A 21,271-nucleotide genomic window follows, 5' to 3' on the forward strand; every position below is an offset into this window, starting at 1 on the left:
ATTGTAAACTGGTCTGAGACTCCTTCAGGTAGTGAAGGGCGGGGTATAAATCCAATCTTTTCTTCTTTTTTCAGCGAGGTGGGCTGGCTGACACAAGAGATGGGAACTCATGTTGCAGATAAGGGGAAACTAGTAGGGTGTGGAAGGGAAAAGATGGGAGGAGGCAGTGGAAGTGAGAGGAAAGGATAGAGGAAGGTGGCTGGTGGTGAGTGTTGGAAGCCAGAGCCTTATGATCAGCATCTTTTGATACTCTGGCAAATGATGAAAAGAGAACTTCCAGGATAATGCTAGTTTCAGATGGGTAGCTGTGTTAGCCTGTAGTAGAGCAAAATTCCAGTCCAGTAGCACCTTAAGGAACAATAAAATTTTCCATGATATAAGCTTTCATGAGTCAAAACTCACTCGATCAGATACCAGTACAAGATGCCAAGATGATGCTGTTTTTCTTAGCCTGTAGAAATAAGTATGTCTGTTTTTAATCTTTGAAAGTATCGGATGTTCACTACAATTTGTAAACAAAGTGCACAGTGTAAACTGCTGGAATGTTGGCTAGGCTTTGTAGTTTAGAGGAGTATTGTAAGCAGTTGCCTGTTTTAACCTAGGGGTCCTTTGGATTCTAGAACCTTGTGTTGTGGGTTTCTCCACTATCTTACATCTGCATACCTGGCTTTCATCTCTGTATTCCATCTTTTTCTCCTTTGTCTTATGCAGCTACTGGAGAGTTAGCCCGACAGAATTCAAAATGAATTGATGCATAGGATTATAATATAAGAATGACTCTAGGGCTCCTAGCCTTTTCCACTCCATACCTTTTTACTCTTTACTCATGTTGGGACTGATCTTCCATCTGGGAGTGGGATTTGAACAGCAGAACAGTTTTTTAGTTGTGTATCCCTTTTGTAAAAGTGGAAATGTTGTACATCTTGGCTACTAGTCAGCTGATGGGACACATATTCTTCAGCGAGGTGTGTAAGTTGGCCATTGAAATAGGGAAAGCAGAATAGGGGGAAAACAGGGCATATCAAGGACAGAGAAGGTGTTAACAAAAGAGCTCTTTGTTCCTGTTTCAGTGCAGTACTGTACTATAGTGTACTTCTTTTTCACATGGCTAGTGTTTAACAAAAGGGTAAAATGCTGCTTTACTAAAGCAAGTGAGGGAGAGGTAGGAGTAATTAAACTATCTGTATTTATACTACATTTAAGATACTGAGTAATTATTAATCACATATTGTTTATGTGTAATGCATGTATATTCATTTGCCACAAAATATCTGATATGATTACTACATTTTGTTACTTTCCTCAGTGCAGTTATTCATAGACACACATAGATTTATAACACCAACACAAACCTTCTAGGATGAATTAATAGCTAATTTAAGTACAAGACTGGAAAATGTGGAAAGAGCTGGCCCATAGAATCGCCTGAATGGCTAAGAACAACAGGAAGATGATTTTACAGGTCAATAAATGCACTGAAAATAGCTCCGTCCTGTGACACCTTTAGAGCAGGGGCAGGACTGCTGAGAGCCACCATGGGGCCTCAGACAAAGATGCTATCTGCCTCCCCCATGACCCTGATCTGAACCAAATATAACAAAACAAATAATTTCACTGGGTGTTACCATACATTTATAATAATAAAAGGATCTGCATGTGCATGTCTTTCAGTTTGTGGCAAGTTTAACTTATCAGGAAATAAAACTAGAAATTGGCCACCAGCTTTTGGGTGATAATGGGAGTTCAAGGGCCAAAAATGTAAGGAATCGGAATATCCTGGCCCAGGCTATCTCCAGAAACACACACACCCGCCATGCTATTTGCAATGGAGGCTAAACTTGTGTAGTGGTTAAAATGTCGGACTAGGATCTGGGAGACCTGGTTCGAATCTCCACTTTGCCATGGAAGCCTGAGGGGGTGACATTGGGCCCATCACATACTCTTAGCCTAGCCTACCTCAGAATGGAGGAAGGGAGAATGATGGTGTAAGTATGATGGTGTAAGAGTCACATATTCATAGCCTAACCTACCTCAGAGGGTTTTTGTGAGGACCAAATGTAAGAAAGGGAGAATGATGGTTTAAACTGCCTTCCCTTGGGTTCCCCAGGAACACGCAAGCCGTGGGGTGTGTGGGGAAGCCCCAGTCTCGGAGGGAAGGCAGCTTAAACTGCCTTCCCTCCCAGGATCAGCTTCCCCAAGCGACTTGCAGCTGCAGGGCACCTGGGGAAGCCGATCATGGGAGGGAAGGCAGGCTGGGGAAGGGAGGGGGGCATTTAAACATGCCTCCTTCCTGAGTATTCCCTTCCGCAGCTGCCCTGCTGTTTCCTCTGGTCAATTTCACTCCCCAGCTGATTGGGCAGGGGAGTGAAACTGACTAGAGGTAGGGCACTGGGGAAGGAAAGGCTCTGGTGCCTGTATACTCTATGGGGACTTTCCCCATAGGGTATAATGGCCAAATATATTCGGCAGTACCGAATTTTCCCAAACCCCAATATCTTACCGATATTGGGATTCAGGAATATCGGTATGTACGAATATTTTTCGGGCTTGGTTTACCCGAACCCGAAAAATACCGAATTTTTTTTGTGTGCACACCCTTAATATTAACTTCCCCATTCTGTTCATAATGTTAATAAAGGTGTGCTGCTATTAAATACATTCTAAGTTGCCAACCAGGGTGGATGAAAAGCATTTGAGACTGAAAAGTAAGCGGGGGAAGAAGAAAAAGTGAGAATAGACAAAAGGCAAATCATGAAGGGAAGAAAGCAAAACGAAGGAGGAGAAAAAGTGTGGAAAAGAGAAAATGTTGGAAAAGACATCAAAAGGTTGTTTTTTGTTTATTTTTGCTTCTACACTCTTACGGGGCTACCTCTTTGAAAAATCTGGCTGTGCAGGAGCTGGGTGGAACTAAAGGAAAAAGGAAACCATAGAGTGCAGGAGATTTTAGGAGGCTGTATTCTGGCATTGTCTGTAGCTTGTCCTGGCTGGTCTTGCCTTGCGTTAATGCTGGTTTGCTTGGTGGGTTTAGAAGGATCGAAGCGAGGCCTTGTAGTAAACTTTGCAGAAAAGTGGAGTTCTTTACTGTGCTCTGCCATCCCTTTGCCCCAGTGGCTGCACTCAGAACTACATTAGAAACAAAAGTAAATGCATTCCAAGAATATAGTAGGGGCCCTCTGGCTGACTTGCCCCCCCCCCCCAAAAAAAAATTGTCGCTCCCCTATTGGCAGCCCTAAATAGGGGTTCCCAACCTAGTGCCCATGGACACCTTTCCTGGTGCCCACCAAGAATTTTTAGAAAGTGGGTGGGGCTCCTGCCCAGCAGGGCTTTTGCTGGAGAAGCAAAACCAGTCTTGGGGGGGGGGGAAGCTTGCATGCTTCTGGTGTGGTTTAAGGGTGTAGCCTTAATAGGTCAAAGGGCACAGAACTCAAAAGTGCCCGGAGGCAGCAGGAAACAGGAGGGGGAGGGTGGCATCTTCCCTTGTGCAGAATCCAGGGTTGGGTTTTTATCTTACTCTGTCACCAAGAAGCTCAGGGCAGCATACATAGTTTTTACGTCCCTCATTTTCTTCTCACAACACCCTTGTAAGGTAGGCTAGGCTGAGAAAGAAAAAACAACTGGCTAAAGGTCATGAAGCAGACTTCATGGCTGAACTGGATTTGTGCTGCATCTCCCAACACCTAGCCCAGCACTCTTAAAAACAACATCACAGTGGCTTTCAAGTATTTTAGCTGGGAACTAAGAGAGGACACAGTTTGTATGGTGAGATGAGGACTTCCGCTACTTCGCAAAAAATCAGGGCTAGGAGCAACTTTAAAAAGGCTAGTCTGGAGTTGCCAGAGAAGATGACAGAAACAGTGGAGGAATCTGCCAGGGAAGGGGGTCCTAGGCACCCATTCGCTTCCAGGGCGGGGCCACTTGCCCCTGCGCATCCCCTTGGCTGTCCTCTCTTTCTGTCCTTGCATGCTGTCTTTTTGGAGATGGACATGCTGGCTGCTGTGATTGATGGTTCCTTTAGCCTTGCTGCTAGTCCTTCAGGGCAGAAGCCCACCAGGAATTGTCCCAATGAAATTAATAGCCTGTTCCCCCCTGTTGGCCACTGAAGATCTGATTGGCTATGCAGATTAAAATAATGTTTGAGTGTCAGCTGCCACACAGTGTTGGTTTAATTCTCTCACTTCTCTTTGCCAGTGTATTTTTTAAATCACTCATCTTCTCCCCTGCACTTGGGTTTCCTCTGTGTGGGTAGCTCTGCCCCTTACGGCAGCTGTTCTGTGGATGTATCCACCACCCTGGGCCAGAATTTCAAAGGTGCCCACAGGCTTGAAAAGGTTGGGGACTCCTTCCTAAGAGACTAATGCATTTTTAGGGCAGATGTGGGGGACTGTTGTTTTGGCTATGACAGACTAACACAGCTACCTCTCTGAAATAAATATGTTGTGGTTATTTTTTGAAAGCATTCAGTTGCTGAAAATATACTGTCAGTTTGTCTTCATCTGTTTGCTAACGGTGGGCATTTTTCCCTTTTGAACATCCACAACAATAAATTTGTAAAATACAAAGTATATATCATTTATTTATCCTTGGGCAGGTAAATGTGGAATGTATTTTGTGGAAGACAATGCTTCTGATGCAGCAGAAAGCTCAGTAAGTAAGAATTGCAGTGTTACCTTTTTTCCAAATCATATGTGTGACTCTTTTCTCCATTTTAGTCATAATCAGAATAAATTTGGGGACAATCTGAAGCTGTTTTTAAAGTCCTGGGAGTTTCGTTGTGTGAGGGGGTTAATATATTTTGCAAACAGTGGTTTTTATTAAAGATTTTAAGTCACTTTGTAAGTATTTCAGAAGCAGCCATCCATAGGACTGGAGCAGGAAAATATACAGATAGCAATTCATTCTAATTAGATCAAGGACATTGGCTTCTCTTCTCCTCTTAGGGCTGTAATCTCAATTTAAGACTGTGTTTTTAGGTGTACCAAATGGAAGTAGAACTGATTTATGAGTAGGATATTTATTAGGCAGAGTGTAGGAAAGTGTAGGAACTTACTGTAAGTTCAAAGATTTCATAACGTCTAGGGGTGTGCATTCAGATCTAGCAGAGCTGAAAATATACCGCAAAATACCTTATTGGTGTTTTTCGAATATATTTCGGCTTCCCAAATGTATCTGGGATTTTTGGGGAGAACCAAAAAAATCCCAAGAAAATCCCAGATACATTTGGGAGTTTTGGGTAGATCTGAAAACAGCAGAGAGGCAGGAGCAGATTGCTTCTGCTTCTCAGCTGTTAGTCGGGCAGGTTTATGCAGTCTCCCAACTCCTAGCCCAGCACTCTTAACAACGGCATCATAGTGGCTGTCAAGTATTTTAGCTGGGGACTAAGAGAGGACACAGTTTGTGTGGTGAGATGAAAACTTCCACTACTTTGCAAAAAAATCAGTTTAAAGGGACTGCAGAAGCCAGCCCGAGGATTAAACCGGGCTGCAAGACAAGCCAGCCCAAGATCAGCTGGGTCAGTGGGGAGTTGAGAACTCCCTGCTGATACAGTTCAGTGCTGCCTTCTCCTGCCACCCAGTTTAAACTAGACAGCAAGAGAGGGCAGCTCAGGCAGGATCGCTATGCCTGCAGGGAGCTGATAGCTCCCCACTGGCACAGCTGTGCACTGCCTTCTCCTGTAGTTCCGTTTAAACCAGGCTTCAGGAGAAGCCAAGCCAGCCCCAGGTTCGGGCGGTTTTCTTAAACCGGCATTTTTTGGTTCTGGTCCATCAGACCTGAAAAAAAATCAGGATTTCAAAACAATCTCAGATCCGAATAGCATACTGGTATTTGGAGCTGGGATTTTTTGGGATTCCTGAAATTTTTTCGAGTCCAATAGACCTGACCCCAAAAAATACTGATTAACAAAATTGCACACCCCTCACGTGTTCGAGAGACCGGTGGTGCCAGCTAGAAACCTCTGTATGAAGATAAATAGTGCACTCTGTTTTAATTTATGTTGTTTTAAATCGTCTTAAGTGTTTATATTTATATTTTGTCTAAAAAAATTTAGACATATAAAATTTGTGCCTAATTGTGCTGTGATTCACCCTGAGCCCACTTGTGGGGAGGTCAGAATATACATTTGAATAATAAATAAATAAATAAAATAACATCTAGAAGTAAAATAGTCTTGTAATTCAATTGTACAGTTATTTATCTGATTAATTAAAATATCTTCCCATCTGAAATTTAAGAAATATAGGCAATCCAAATAATGCATTTTACATTATTTCATTTTTAGAAGCCTGATAACCATAATGTGCTGTATTCTTCAGGGTTTTCATGGCGAAACGGAACCAGCATCATTTTCTTGGACATATGAAGAGATCAAAGAAGTTCACAAGCGTTGGTGGCAGTTAAGAGACAATGCTGTAGAAATATTTTTGACCAATGGCAGGACTTTACTGTTAGCTTTTGACAACTCAAAGGTAAAAAGGTTTTGTGAATGCATATTTTAATTTATTTTATTCCACTTTATTTTACTTCATTTATGGCCCACTTTTCTATCCAGTGGGGACCCAAAAGGGCTTACAACATTATCCTCCACTCCTCTGTTTTATCCTTGCAGCAACCCTGTGAGAGAGGATAGGCTGAGAGTGTGTAATTGTCCCTAGGGCTCCCAGCAACCTAGTGGGGATTTGAAACTGGGTCTCCCAGAACCTAGTCTGACTCTACTACACCACGCTGACTGTCATAGAAATGTTGAGCATAGGTTTTCCTAGTGATTTCTTTACTAGACACAAAAATAAGCTTATTCATATAATATAGTTAAGATGATTTTCACAACTTTAATAGAGAAACTTTTTTAGCAAGAAAGAAAATTGTAGGCTATTGACAGAAAATCACTGATTTCATCAGTTAATGGGTTGCCTAAAATTTCCCCAAGCAGCTTTCTAACTACTCCGCCCCCCAGCTTTTCCTGGGGATTGCTGAGAAGCAGCATTTTCAGTGTGGTGGGGATATAGCAGGAAGGTGAGACAAGGGAAGCTGTGCTTTCTTCTTCCTTCTGTTAGCAGAAACTCAGTGGGATCCAAGCCCTTATCTAGACGTACTTCTGATAAGAGCTGTTCTTGAAAAAGAGCCGTTTCTCTGTCAAGAGCTCTCTCAGCCCCACCCACCTCACAGGGTGTCTGTTGTGGGGAGGGGAAGGGAAAGGAGTTTGTAAGCCGCTCCGAGACTCCTTTGGGTAGTGAAGGGCAGGGTATAAATCCAATCTCTTCTTCTTCTTCTATTGTGAAGTCAAATTGTTGCCTCTAGTGTTGTTGTAGTCAATTTTTATTCTTGGCGAGAGGAAAAACAGTTTTGTTTTGAGGCCTCTGAAGCATTTTGTATAAAATAGTGTGATAAGTTGGGATCAGAGAAGACTGAGAGTGGAGAACAGCTGATCGTTTAAGTCTGTATGATTGCCTAAATACTAAGACGTGTGTTGTACCACCAACTTGCTTCTGACTCTTGGCGACCCTATGAATTAGGGACCTCCAAATGTCCTATCATGGACATCCTTGCTCAGATCTTGCAAACCAAAAGCCTTGGCATCCTCTATTGAGTCAATCTATCTCATGTTGGGTGTTCCTCTTTTCTTACTGGTCTCAGTTTTTCCTAGCATTATTGTCGTTTCCAGTAAGTCATGTTTTCTCATAATGTGGCAAAAGTACCATAGTATCAGTTTATTCCTTTTAGCTTCTAGGCACAGTTCAGGCTTGATTTGATCTAGAACCCGCTTATTTGTATTTTTGGTGGTCCGTGGTATCCATAAAACTCTCCTCCCAAACTTAAATGATGCATGTAGGTGTGTGACTAAAGTACTGAAATGAACAAATAGCTACCTTAGAACTTGTATGGTACAGGAAACTAAATTATTTGTGTTTTAATGGAAGCTTGATGTTTTGGTTCTCTTTTAGGTGCGTGATGATGTGTACCACAACATCCTAACAAACAATCTTCCTAATATTTTGGAATATGGCAACATTACTGCATTAACTCACCTGTGGTACACAGGACAGATCACTAACTTTGAATACCTCACTCATTTAAACAAACATGCTGGACGTTCCTTTAATGATCTCATGCAGTATCCAGTATTTCCCTTTATACTTTCCGACTACACTAATGAAACACTGGACCTACAAGATCCAACTGTTTATAGGTAAAACAAAGTGTCAAAGTAATAAATGTATAAATTCACCTGTTGCTATGAACTTCACTACATTTCTTAAATTACACCAAGTGTTTTATTTTATGATCATGACTAATGGCTGATTTTTGTAATTTCAGAAATTTAGTCAAACCAATAGCTGTACAATCAAAAGAAAAAGAAGATCGTTATGTGGACACTTACAAGGTATTTATTCCTTTCTTCTTTAGTGCTAAGTTAGTATGGAAAGGAAACTTGATGTATTGCTAACAAAAGTTGGCTTCTTTCTGCACTTTTATACACTTGCTAAGACAAGTGAAAGGGAAATGACATTACAACTCAACTTTCCCTGTCATTAGCTTCTGTTAGTTGAATGTATCCTGTCCAGTGTTAATGTATGCCTTTCTTGGCTGCCGCTGCTTATTCTCCTGACTAGTCTGAAGCTATTTCGGTCAGTCCCAGGCACCCAAGGACTAAAACCTATGACTTAAGCCTGTGAATGAATATTTCTTGCTTAACTGTTGTAAAATTGTCTTGATGATGCTGGTATATGCTTTCTGATGGCTTTCTTTTAATTACTGTTTTCTCTACGCACCTTCTCTGCAGTAGATGATGTCATGTCTAGAGGCTCTAATTGTGGATTAGGTCACTGCGGGATTACTATAACGTTTAATTTGAATAAATGGGAAAGTATGTTAACTGAAATCTTCAAATAGCCTTTTTAGCCAGTTGTATTATATAGAATCATGGCAATCCCATGTTTGAATTAACACAGGATTGAGTGGATGGGGAAACCCCTTTCTGCATGAGTGAGGAAAGCAAGGAAGGAAACCCGAAACATGCGTCTCACCCTGATACAAGTTAGAATGAAATACAAGCTGAATAGGTTCTGCAGTCACAAGTGGAACTGTACTTCCTTCATCAGCTCACCCAATTACAAATAAATTGCAATATCAATGTTGTACTGCTTACTTGAACAGCAATTAACTTCTATTGTTGTAGTATTTAGAGGAGGAGTACCGTAAGGGAGCAAGAGAAGATGACCCAATGCCACCTGTGCAGCCTTATCACTATGGATCTCATTATTCCAATAGTGGAACAGTACTTCACTTCCTAGTTAGAATGCCTCCTTTCACAAAGATGTTTTTAGCTTATCAAGGTAAGATTAGGCTACCTTTTTATCACCAAAATAATATTTGTTTATTGTGTTTATATCAAGTTATAAAACATACCTTAACAGCCGATATTCTTTAATACTCCTCAGATGAGTGTATAACAGTCAATAGAAATTCATCAGATTAAAGTCATGACCTGCTGAATCGTGCCTCCACTAGTAAATATATATATATATAATAATGATTCATACTTGTGTTATTTTTCCCTGTCACAGTTATATTTATTGATCTGCCTGGAATACTTGCCAAGGCGATTTTAGGGAGTGATTTAAAAGAACTTCAGAAGTATGACTTCAGAATGCTGAATACTGGAGCTGAACAGTACAAATGTCATTTTACTTTGGTTTAGAAAACACAGCATAGAATTAAGGTGTATAAGATACAGTATTGGTTTATGGCTTTCCCCCATACTGAATGTTGTTTGATTAATGCCTGAATGTAGTGAATAAAATGCATTATATCTGAACTGAATGGAGCAAAGCTGTTACCTTATACAACTGATGAGGGCATCTATGTAACCAGTGCGATGTATCCTTGTGAGTATTTAAATATATCTTCATTTTACAGATCAGAGTTTTGACATTCCAGATAGAACCTTTCACTCTACCAACACAACCTGGCGTCTGTCATCATATGAATCTATGACTGATGTAAAAGAGCTCATCCCAGAGTTTTTTTATCTTCCTGAGTTTTTGGTTAACAGAGAAGGTATGTTTAAAAAACAAGAAACCAGTAAACACCCCCCCCTCCCCGGAAAACACCTTGACTAAATTGCCAGCAGCTGCCATCTCAGTGCTTAGTCAGTGTTTGAATGAGGTAGTCGTGGTTGAGGGGGAATAAATTGAAAGTGAATCCAGATATGACAGAGGTTGAAAATATATTTGCACTGAATAGGGTGGTTCTCTTCACTGCTGATGGGGTGTGACTTCCATTGAAGGGCAGTTGAAAGCTAGGGAGTCCTATTAGATCTAGGTGTCCTATTAGAAAAGCAAGTAAATGTGGTGCCCAGAGATGCTCTTTCCCCCACCTGCATTTAGTTTGGGAGTTATACCAAGGTTCAGAGAAGCAAGAGAAGAAAGCATGCAGTGATGTTTAATTTAGGACAGTCTAGATTTACTTTAAGTTGCAGTAGTTTAAAGTTCATCATTACCTTAACTCTTCTGGTTGGGGCTTCTCTGCATTGTCCTTTACTGAATGGACAAGATGGAGTCCTAGGTATAAGCTTAGCCCTGTGAGGCAATTGTCCATCTGAAGGGCTGCCCAAAATGGAAGGGGGATGCTTCCTTGTGTCCTGAGAATTTATAATCTACTTAGAGAGTCTGTACTACTGGAGGGTGAGGTCATTTGGACCTTCCTGCTCCAAAAGGAAGAGTTCACTTTCTAGCCATCTGACTCATAGCAGTTTTTGTCCCCTTTGGGTGTAACCTGACAACTGGCGGGGTGTGGTAATAAGCCATTGTTCTGCTTTGCCCAGACTCAAGAAGTGTTGAAATTTGTCATAAGCTTGGAGAGCTCATTGGCTTCTGTTCATTCATTAGCAAGATACAGGCCCTGTTTGTTTCCACCATGGTTTATTGTTAACTTATGTTAATTCTTCTGCAAGTTATGATCTTTATTTTATTTTACAACATTTATATCCTGTCTTTCTGCTTTCATAAGGGCCACCAAGGCAGCTAACAATCTAGAAACATACATAATAAAATCACATCTTAAATACCATTCAAACTAATGGAACATTATTAAAACAATGAAAAAACAGAGCAAAAATGCATACAAAAATATAAAAACAATTACAACAAAGGGCAGGAAAGAGGGATCATTGAGGGAATGCCAAAGAAAACAAAAAAGTATGCTGGGAGATGGCAAAAGGGGACAGATGAGTCTCCTTGGGGGGAGAGTTCCAGAGTTTTGATACTATGACCAAGACTGGGTTGCCACCCCCCTAATACCAGAAGGTGGAGGCACCTGAAACAGGGCTTCCAAAGATGACCGTAGTGGTCAGGTAAGTTCATAAGTGAGGTTCATGCTTCATAAGGTTCACGTTGGTCCCAAACGATATACGGCTTTAAAAGTCAGCACCAGCACCTTGAATTGTACCTAGAAATACCTAGATGGTATCTGTTGAGTATAACCTATAACATTACTGATGTAGTTAATTGCCTGGGAAGAGATCAAAGCATGAAAAAGGAGACTTTTTTGGCTTAGCCATATCTAACTACATAAAGCATGATTTTTTTTTCAATGTTACTATTTCGAGAGTTGAAAAATTCTAGTTTTAATGACTGGACTCAAATCAGAAGACGACAGTTCAAATCCCCGCTCAGTCACTGAAGTTCATTGGGTGACTGACTGCATGACCTTGTGCCAGTTATACACTCTCAATCTAGCTGCATCATAGGTTTCTTGTTATGGTAAAATGGGTGGGGAAAATGTATTACTATGGGTTGCTTGATGGAAGGGTGAGAAGTTCTGGCTATTCAAGCTGAAGCCATCTAATAAAAACCACTGTTTGTATTTATAGGATTTGATTTTGGAGTGCGTCAAAATGGGGAACGTGTGAATCATGTCAATCTTCCACCATGGGCTCGAAATGATCCCCGGCTGTTTATCCTGATCCACCGTCAAGCTTTAGAATCTGATCATGTTTCCCAGACAATTTGCCATTGGATTGATTTAGTGTTTGGATATAAGCAAAAGGGCAAAGCTTCTGTTCAAGCTATCAATGTATTTCATCCTGCTGTGAGTACTTTTCATAAATTATTCTGCATTAATCTGTGGTACAGAATCATGGGTAAACATGAAGAATTTAGCTGATTACTTGGGACTGATGTCACTTCGAGTTTTTCATTTATGTTATTGCCATCCAAGGAGTGTAAATATAAAGAAGCTGAGCTGAATGAAACCAGCTTGTATGAAACTATTACAAACCTTATTCATTCATTTAATTTACTTACTTACTGCACTCTTAACAGATTTCCTGAGATGGTGTGCAGATTGAACTATTGTACCAATTCAGTAACACAGTAATATCAGAACTAAAAAAAAAGAAGTGCAATAATATTACATTGATGAAGTACCCTGTCTAAACAATAATTAGCAGTGTATAGAGAAGACCAATAGTAGCATAGAGAAAACATTTTTTAACAAAAAACTTCAACAAAAGCCTGGATGGGTGAAACAAAAAGTTTTAACCTGTTGTCAAATGGTAGATAGTTACAAGGATATTTTCTGATTGGAAGTTTGACGACAGCAGTCTAATTTTGATAGAAGCATTTGACCTCTTCCTCAAAGGCTTTTAGTTGCAAAACAACCTAAATGGGTCTTTAAAACAAAACTTAGTTCAATAGCTTCATCTGAACTTCCTAAGTCTTTGAATCGAGAGCATTTTAGACAGATGTGTCTTCACATATGCAGCTAGCTTCTATGTGGTGTCTTCCCAGTATCATGGTAGGTTGGGCTTCCTCTCACCTTATAGGTGTGTAAGGACTTGGAGACTGATCTGACCAGCTCTGGGTCCTCCGCTCAAGTCTCCCACCAGCCTCCTGTGGCTCTTAGGTCCCATCTGCTTTGCTTTGGAAGGGCTTCTGTTGCTGTCAGGGTACCCCTGCCCCAATATTAAGGTCTCAGAGTAATTTCTGATATAGCAACAAAAACATCTACTGGTCAGTTTTAACAGATGGTAGCATTTTTGTTAAACAGCAAAACATCCCAGCCTATTTGATATTTGTGTTCACAGACCAGAAGTCCCTTATCAGGGTAGATCATAACACCCAGTTGTGATTTATTATAGTTTTAGTCCACCATAGAAAAGTTTGCAACATTATTTAATTGAATCTTACACTTTCTGAAACTTATGTGTTGGTCCAGAAAAGAAGAATTGTAATGGATATTGTTCATACTAAAATAAGGTTGCCATCAAAGTACTTTGTTCTAAAGAAGAAAGGGTAGATGAGCCATGTGATGACTAAAGTTTTTTGGGGGGTTTGTGTGTTCAGAGGTGACCAAAAGTAGGAAACAAAATAGGGTAGATGTCGCTACTGCTTAGTTGCCCTCTTATTTTGTTTCCAAGCTTTGGGAATGGCCATTTCCACATGTCTGTTCCCCGTTCTCTGGTAAGGGCGAAAACCATGTTATCGATAAGACCAGTACTTCCAAGTCTACAACTTCCATGTGTTCTGTTCAAGCTTGGCTATGCAGAGTTTTCCCTAATACATAAAGTTTTATGTGTATGTAGATGTTTACATTCATTAGAACAGTTTTGAAAACAAAGAGAGCTTTACATGATTGTTGTATTTGGCTCACATTTTAGACATATTTTGGAATGGATGTGTCTGCTGTTGAAGATCCAGTACAAAGAAGAGCATTAGAGACTATGATAAAAACATATGGACAGACGCCTCGCCAGCTGTTCCACACTGCACATGTCAGTAGGCCTGGCTCCAGGCTTATTATGGAAGGAGAGCTCCCTGCTGCCATGGGACTATTAGTGCAGTTTGCTTTCAGAGAAACAAGGGAACATACTAAAGAGGTCACGTATCCGGTATGTTAATGTAATTCAAAGGCTATTCAGATTAATTTGTATCAGTTTTAATACTTTCTGCAGTGTCATGTCTATTTTAATAGGAAAAAGGGTATTCTGAATATATGTTTTCAGTATTTATTTAATGCAAATACAGGTATTCTTTACTTCCTTCGAAAAATCTGGCCTTGATTGTTCCTCTTGGAGAAATGGAAAGTTGTATTTGGCCAGGAATTTCTCTTCTTCCTAAAGCTTCTGCCAAAGAATGTGTAGAGACTGGGATTTAATTGCCATCTGCTGTTTCTCACCACACTGTTTACTCTTTAAAGGAGACCCTTCTGTTGGACTGGATGGCCACAAATAAATCTTTTGTGTTTTGGAGTGCTTATTTAGTTCAATATCCATAGATTTTTCTGTATTGGAGGCCTATCAATGACTTGTTAGCAGAATCTGATGATATTTCCTGTTTTAAAAAAGAAAGATTTCCACTAATAAGTAACTCCTAGTCCTGTGAACTACAATTCAGGAAATTCAAATTTAGCAGTTGAATATGGGAGCTGAAGTTGGTTTTCAGAATAAATATAGTTCTACGCTGTGAGTCAAACTGAACAGAAGTGTGTTCAGGGCAAGGGATCAGGATGGTATCTGATGGCACTGCTCTCAGTCTCCTGATTTATGCACTGTAGCCTGTATACCCCAAGACAAACTCACAGAGCAAGTTGGAGTGTACATAATCAATACAATGGAGGCCTGGTGGGACCAGCAGGTTCAGTTATGATTTCCCACCCTGTCATGTGTGCACATTTAATTCCATGACTGCACAAGGCTGGCTCAAGATCTGCAGACCTGCTTTGTTATCTGGGGGACAGCAGTAGCTTTGACCCCATATAGGGTACAAAGAGGAGGAGATGGATGGATTTATACCCCGCCCTTCACTTGGAGTCTCAGAGCAGCTTACAAACTCCTTTCCCTTCCCCTCCCCACAACAGACACCCTGTGAGGTGGGTGGGGCTGAGGGTGCTCTTTCAAGAACTGTCCTTTTAACGACAGCTCTTGTCAGAACTATGGCTTGCCCAAGGTCATCCAGCAACTGCAAGTGGAGGCGTGGAGAATCAAACCCGGTTCTCCCAGATTAGAGTCTGCGCACTTAACCACTACACCAAACTGGCTCTCAGTTGTATAGATTAATACACTCAAATACAGAAATGGTTCCTTGATTACATTGCTTGAATCCCCAATGTCATTAAATTTTGATTACCATTTGGGACCTTAGAGACAATTGTTATTAACAGAATGGCATTGAAATTAGCTTTTTCTACAAGTGTCATCATGGTTAAAACAATTTGCTATGATCGAAAAAGTCCTGGCTCAGATTTTACCTGTGAGCTTGCTGGATGCTCTTTGGCAAGCCACTGTCTTTAGCCTCACGAATAATAGGGATAAGTTTGGCCTACTTGAAGGGCTGGTGTAAGGATTACTGGGGCGATGTATCTGCTGTGAGGAAGCACATCAGCTCCATACAGATAGTAGCTTACTCACAACTTTAATGCCAGTAGCTCACAAAGTAGAATTTTTGCTCACAAGACTCCACAGCTTAGAGGGAGCATTGGTTCCAGGCGTCTTTTTCATACTAGGGCTCTGGAGAATTTCTGAGGGACTTCTGTTCTGCAGTCAGCTGGAAGAGGAGCTCTAGCTGATTACAAATGGCAAAATATCACAATCTGGTTTTTTTTAATTATTACTCTCCCCTGAAGTCACAGCCTACTATTTCCTTTGGTAAAATTTTATTTTTCTTCAATATGCTCATGCAAAATCAGGAGCTAAAAAGATTTTTGCACACAGATCCCATCTTCTTTCTTCCACCTCTACACAGGTGACAAGCCATCTTCTGCCTTCCCCACTTGAGTCATCTCTCAGTGCCCTGGTTTCTGCAGCTGCTCCCCTGCAACTAATCTCTGATCCCTCTGGCCTGGGCCGGTAGGAGTGAGGGTGTGTGCTTCACAGTCAACAGCAGAGGGTAGTGGCCTCCGTGCCGAGAAGTAAAGGAGGAGTCATAGCCTTGGCATTACTGGTACTGGAATGTTAAAGAGTGAGATGGGAGTAGAGCCCCATGGCTGTAGGAGGAGGGACCACAGCAATGAGAAGGAAACAGAAGCAGGCCCTTGCCCAGCTCCATGCTCAGGATGAGAGCAGGGTAATTACACTTCCAGTGAAGTGAAGATACTACAAGTTGCCAAGCACCACCATAGTCTGCAGCAGGGCCAGCCTGCTAGGTGCACAAAAAAAGTGTCCTTGGACCCTGGACTCAAAGGTGCCTTACAGATCTGGGCTAACAGCCTTCCAGTAGAATTCGTTTGTTTGATTCTGTTTGTTACAAAGGGACTTACTATCCAGAAAGTTTTCTTAGAATTATTGCTTTTAGAGGCTGGGATTTCTTCATCCAGCTTGGCCACGGCAAATGCAAAAATGGAACTAAGGGGGGAAACTTCAGCTATTACAATATTTGGGGATATATAATGGCAGTGCAAAGCAGCATGGAAGAAGAAGGTGGAGGTTCACCAACCATTTTACCTAGTGCTTTACAGGCTACTGCTCTGCCAAGGGTATCAGTTGACTTCCATGTAGGATATTCTGCTGCTGCAATTCCATTCAGAATTAAAAAGACAAGGTCATAAAGTCAGAAGCCCACAAAGTAAGCACCAGAATGAAAAAAATTGACAACACTTAATGAATTCTTCATTAACTGAGTGAACTTATTTTTGGTTCTACAAAGAAAGCAACAGGTCAAGGCTAAGGCAACACAGACCCATCAGAGTGTGAGCAAGATTAAAATTGGGAGCAAAGTTGTGCCCTGCTCTTCTGTCTTGATGCACTGGAGTAGAAGGGGGCACATAAATACCCTTCATAAAGTTATCCAACGAATACGATTTTCTTTGTTTGAAAACTACTGCAGAGATACAGAACTTTGCACTGTTTAATAGTTGGGGGGGAAATCTTGATTTCAAAGTTGAATTTACAAATAGTTTATTTGACTCTGCTTTTTCTTTTACCCACAACAGTCCTTAAAACATAAATAGTTCTCTGGTTTTCTGGTTTGTGTCATTCATAGAAATGCTTGTCTCCTTTTCTATGATAGTAGATGAAAACGCAGAACAAAATAGGGCCCTGGATCAGTTCTGAAGGAGCTAAACTGCTGCTAATTTCACTCTGTCTTGGAAGCTTGCCTTTTACCTCAGAGCTCTGTCATCCTCTCTCATTCAGTTACCTGCCTGTCTTTATAACCTGTACATTCTATGATATTTTCAAACCTGAGGATTAATTTCCTATATGGTGCTGTAACAATTGCTATTCTACTAAATTCCAGAGGGCTGCAAAGATTCTATGTTTTTATCCAAAAAGCCTGTTAATCTACTCCAAAAATTATCATATTAATCTGATAAGATTGACCATTGGGAAATTTATTAAATATGCTGTGCCCCCCCCTTTCCCTTTTGTTATCTGTTTTCTGGTCTTCTTAGTCACTGGCATTAACTTTCTGTGAAGCTCATATAGGAAATAAAACTCCTTTCAGCTTTGCATTTTAAGAAGCCTTATAACCTTGACTTTAAAAAATGCATTCCTAACAGCTGTTTTATGTCTTTGTTGTAGAGCCCTTTGCCTTGGATCAAAGGCTTGAAATGGGGGGAATATGTAGGTTCCCCCAGTGCCCCAGATCCTGTTGTCTGCTTCAGCCAGCCACATGGTGAGAGGTTTGGTTCTCTGCAGGCTCTGCCAACTAGAGCTATTTGTGGTTTATTCCGAAAATTCTGCCTTCTTATGATCTATAGCAAAGAACAAGGTAAGGATGCATGCTCCCTGCAGCAGCACTAGAAAACAATCATGAAGCCCACTTGACAAGCTATTAAACAGCTTAACCTGTCCAGTCTCTCACTTAGTCAGAGTTTATAGGCAATGTAGTATTGAGGCTTGACTCTTTCACTACTTAAGTGGGTTTGGTTGCTGTTATGATTCCCAGACTGCATAGGAGCAAAATTATGTGGAAACAATTTGCATTAAATGGTTCCTGTATGAATTACAACCAGTGTTCCCTCTAGGGTGAGTTAGTGTGAGTTAGCTCACAGTTTTTAACCCTCTGGCTCACACATTTTTGTCTTAGATCAGGAAGGATAGCTCCAGAGGAAATTAATGTAGGCAGTAGCCAAACCACTTGCTCACAACTTTAATGCCAGTCGCTCACAAAGTAGAATTTTTGCTCACAAGACTCCACAGCTTAGAGGGAGCATTGATTGCAACTATCTTAATCATCCACAGAACTATTCAAAACTAAGTTATTAGTTGAAGTGGTAAGGATCTCTGTGTACTGGTTACTTCCTGCAGCTGGTTTCCCACATATTCTGAAATCTTGGCAGTAGCCTCATTGTTCTGAATACGTTTGAACTGATCCTTGTAATCTGGTTTACCAAGCGTTCATGACTGAAAAAATCATTGTGAATGTGCAAGTGTGGACATATGCACAGTCAGTATAACAGAGGGTATTGTACTATCTATTAAAAAGTCTAAGAATTCTTGTTCTATGAGAGCCTCACAGATGTGAATACACAAAATACCATCTATATCACAAACGTTAAAAACAGCCATGTGTCTAATGATTTAAATGGAGTTGAAAAAGATTTAACTGCCATCATCCATTATTTAGACATTTTAACAGCTGTTTTAAGATCAGTACATGTTTGCTTCCTCCTTTTTTGTTTTTTGGACCAGTATATGATGTGTTTAGTACAAGATCTAAATGTCATCACTGTTGTTTCAGGTGTTAGAAGCATGCACAGTACAGATATACAGTGGTCAGCCATTCTGAGCTGGGGTTATGCTGACCATATTTTAAGACTAAAAAGCAAGCAGAGTGAACCACCAGTGAATTTTATACAGAGCTCACACTTTCATCAGGTAAAATTATCTAATCCTCCTGACTTATGATCTATAGAATGCAGTGTTAGGGGAAAATGCATTGTATTCATTGAAACAGAGTCTCATAACATCAAAAATGACAGTTTTATTGTGACATAAATGCTCATGGACTTGAAGTTACCATCAGACATTTGAAGCATTATCCTAAGGCAGAACCTAAGGGAAGCCATGTTGGATCAGGCCAATGGTCCATCCAGTCCAACACTGTGTCACACAGTGATCAAAACCCTGATGGATTTAGTGTCATCAGGAGTATTTAGTGCCATCAGGAGGTCCACCAGCAGGGAGAAAAGTACTTTTTCTACCTTCTATATCACATGCATAATTTTGTAAACCTCTATCATGTCACCCCTCACTCACTGTTTCTCCAAGCTAAAAAGCCTTATCTTCTTTAACCTTTCTTCATAGGGAAGGTGTTCCAGCCCCTTAATCATTTTTGTGGCTCTTTTTTGCACCTGTTCTAATGCTATATTTTTTCATGTATTGTGACCAGAACTGTACACAGTATTCCAAATTAGGCCACACCATCACTTTATACAGGGGCATTATGATACTGACTGATTTTGTTTTCAGTCCCCTTCCTAATAATCCCCAGCATAGCATTTGCCTTTTTACTGCAGTCGCACACTGAGTTGACATCTTCAGTGAGACTCCAAGATCTGTCTCCTGGTCAGTTACCACCAGCTTGGAGTGCATCAAAATGTATTTATAGTTCGGATTTTTGCTCCAATGTGCATTACTTTGCACTTGCCCATGTTGAACCTCATTTGCCCCATTGATGCCCACTCACCCAGCCTCGACAGAATCCTCTGGAGTGCCTCACAGTCCTCCCTGGTTCTCACTGCCTTGAACAACTTAGTGTCATCCATAAACCTAGCCACTTCACTGCTCACTCCCAACTCCAAATCATTAATGAACAAGTTAAAAAGCACTAGACCTAGTACCGAGCCCTGCGGTACCCCACTGCCTACCACCTTCCACTATGCAAAATTGCCCATTCATACTCACTCTCTGTTTCCTGTTAATTCACCAGTTTGTAATCCACAAGAGGACTTGTCCTCTTATCCCATGACTGCTGAGTTTACTTAAGAGCCTTTGATGAGGAACTTATCAAAAGCTTTTTGGAAGTCTAGGTAAACAACATCTACTGGGTCACCCTTGTCAACATGCTTGTTCACCCCCTCAAAGAACTCTAAAAGGTTAGTGAGACAAGATCTTCCCTTACAGAATCCATGCTGATTCTTCCTCAATAGCTTTAGTTCATCAGTGTGCCTACTGATTCTGTCTTTAATAACGTGTTCCACCAACTTACTTAGTATCAACATTAGACTGACTAGCCTGTAATTTTCCAGATCTCCTCTGGAACCTTTTATAAAGATAGGGGTTACATTAGTTACCTTCCAGTCCTCGGGAATCAAGGCAGATTTTAATGATAGATTGCATATGTTTGTCAGGAGATCCACAAGTTCACATCTGAGTTCTTTCAGAACTCTTGGATGTATGCCATCTGGGCCTGGTGATTTGTCAGGTTTAATTTGCCCATCAGTTGTAGCACCACTATTTTGTCACCTCAATCCAACTCAGTTCTTTCAACACCCCTCCTGAAATCGGTGGTTCTGAAGTGGACAAGTACCTCCCATCTTCCATGATGGAAGACAGAGGCAAAAAATGCATTCAGCTTCTCTGCCATTTCCCTATCATCCTTTAGTAATCCCTTTACCCCTTGGTCATCCAAGGGCCCCACTGCCTTCCTGGCTGGTTTTCTGCTACTAATGTATTTAAAGATATTTTTATTGTTGGTCTATGTTTTGCAATATATTCCTTTTTGCCTGTCTGATCACTGACTTGTGTTTCATTTGCCAAAGCCTGTACTCCCTTTTATTTACCTCACTTGGACTAGCCTTTCACCACTCAAAGGAATCCTTCTTACCTTTTACAGCTTCCATTCCTTTGTTTATTAACCATTTATTTATATAGATATTTATTTATTTTATTCAATTTTTATCCCGCCCTCCCCGCCACAGGCAGGCTCAGGGTGGCTTACAATAAGGGTTAAAACCACATTAAAACATGAACATGACAAGCATAGCTCAACAATAAAATAGAATAAAATGAAAATAAAGTGCTGGTGACAATAACAACTCGGTGGCCATAATAGATGTTCCCCAAAAATGGCCCCCGTCGGCATCCGGCGTAGTTAGTTTGTATTCTCCAGTTCAGTTAATGTTAGTTGATGTTACTAATATAATTGATGTTATTAGTGGCGGCTGCTAGTCGAAGGCCTGGTGGAAGAGCTCCATTTTACAGGCCCTGTGGAACTGTAAAATGTCCTGCAGGGCCCTGATGTCCTCCGGGAGTTCATTCCACCAGGGTGGAGCCGCCACTGAGAAGGCCCTTGCCCTGGTAGAGGCCAGTCTGGCATCTTTCGGTCCAGGGAGG

General features: G+C 40.9%; 1 protein-coding gene across 1 annotated transcript in view; it reads left to right on the top strand.

The window, feature by feature from the left end:
• Positions 1–21,271, top strand: part of LYST (lysosomal trafficking regulator) — a 143,177-nt gene that overhangs the window by 95,238 nt on the left and 26,668 nt on the right. The window contains exons 36-45 of the mRNA XM_015419814.1: positions 4,589–4,644; positions 6,312–6,464; positions 7,938–8,182; positions 8,311–8,377; positions 9,173–9,329; positions 9,913–10,053; positions 11,867–12,084; positions 13,655–13,885; positions 17,513–17,702; positions 18,675–18,811. Of these exons, the coding sequence (XP_015275300.1) occupies positions 4,589–4,644; positions 6,312–6,464; positions 7,938–8,182; positions 8,311–8,377; positions 9,173–9,329; positions 9,913–10,053; positions 11,867–12,084; positions 13,655–13,885; positions 17,513–17,702; positions 18,675–18,811 (1,595 nt within the window). The remainder of the gene's footprint in view (positions 1–4,588; positions 4,645–6,311; positions 6,465–7,937; positions 8,183–8,310; positions 8,378–9,172; positions 9,330–9,912; positions 10,054–11,866; positions 12,085–13,654; positions 13,886–17,512; positions 17,703–18,674; positions 18,812–21,271) is intronic.

This window comes from Gekko japonicus, unplaced genomic scaffold (genome assembly GCF_001447785.1).
Source record: "Gekko japonicus isolate JY-2015 unplaced genomic scaffold, Gekko_japonicus_V1.1 scaffold315, whole genome shotgun sequence".
Taxonomy (NCBI): Eukaryota; Metazoa; Chordata; class Lepidosauria; order Squamata; family Gekkonidae; genus Gekko; species Gekko japonicus.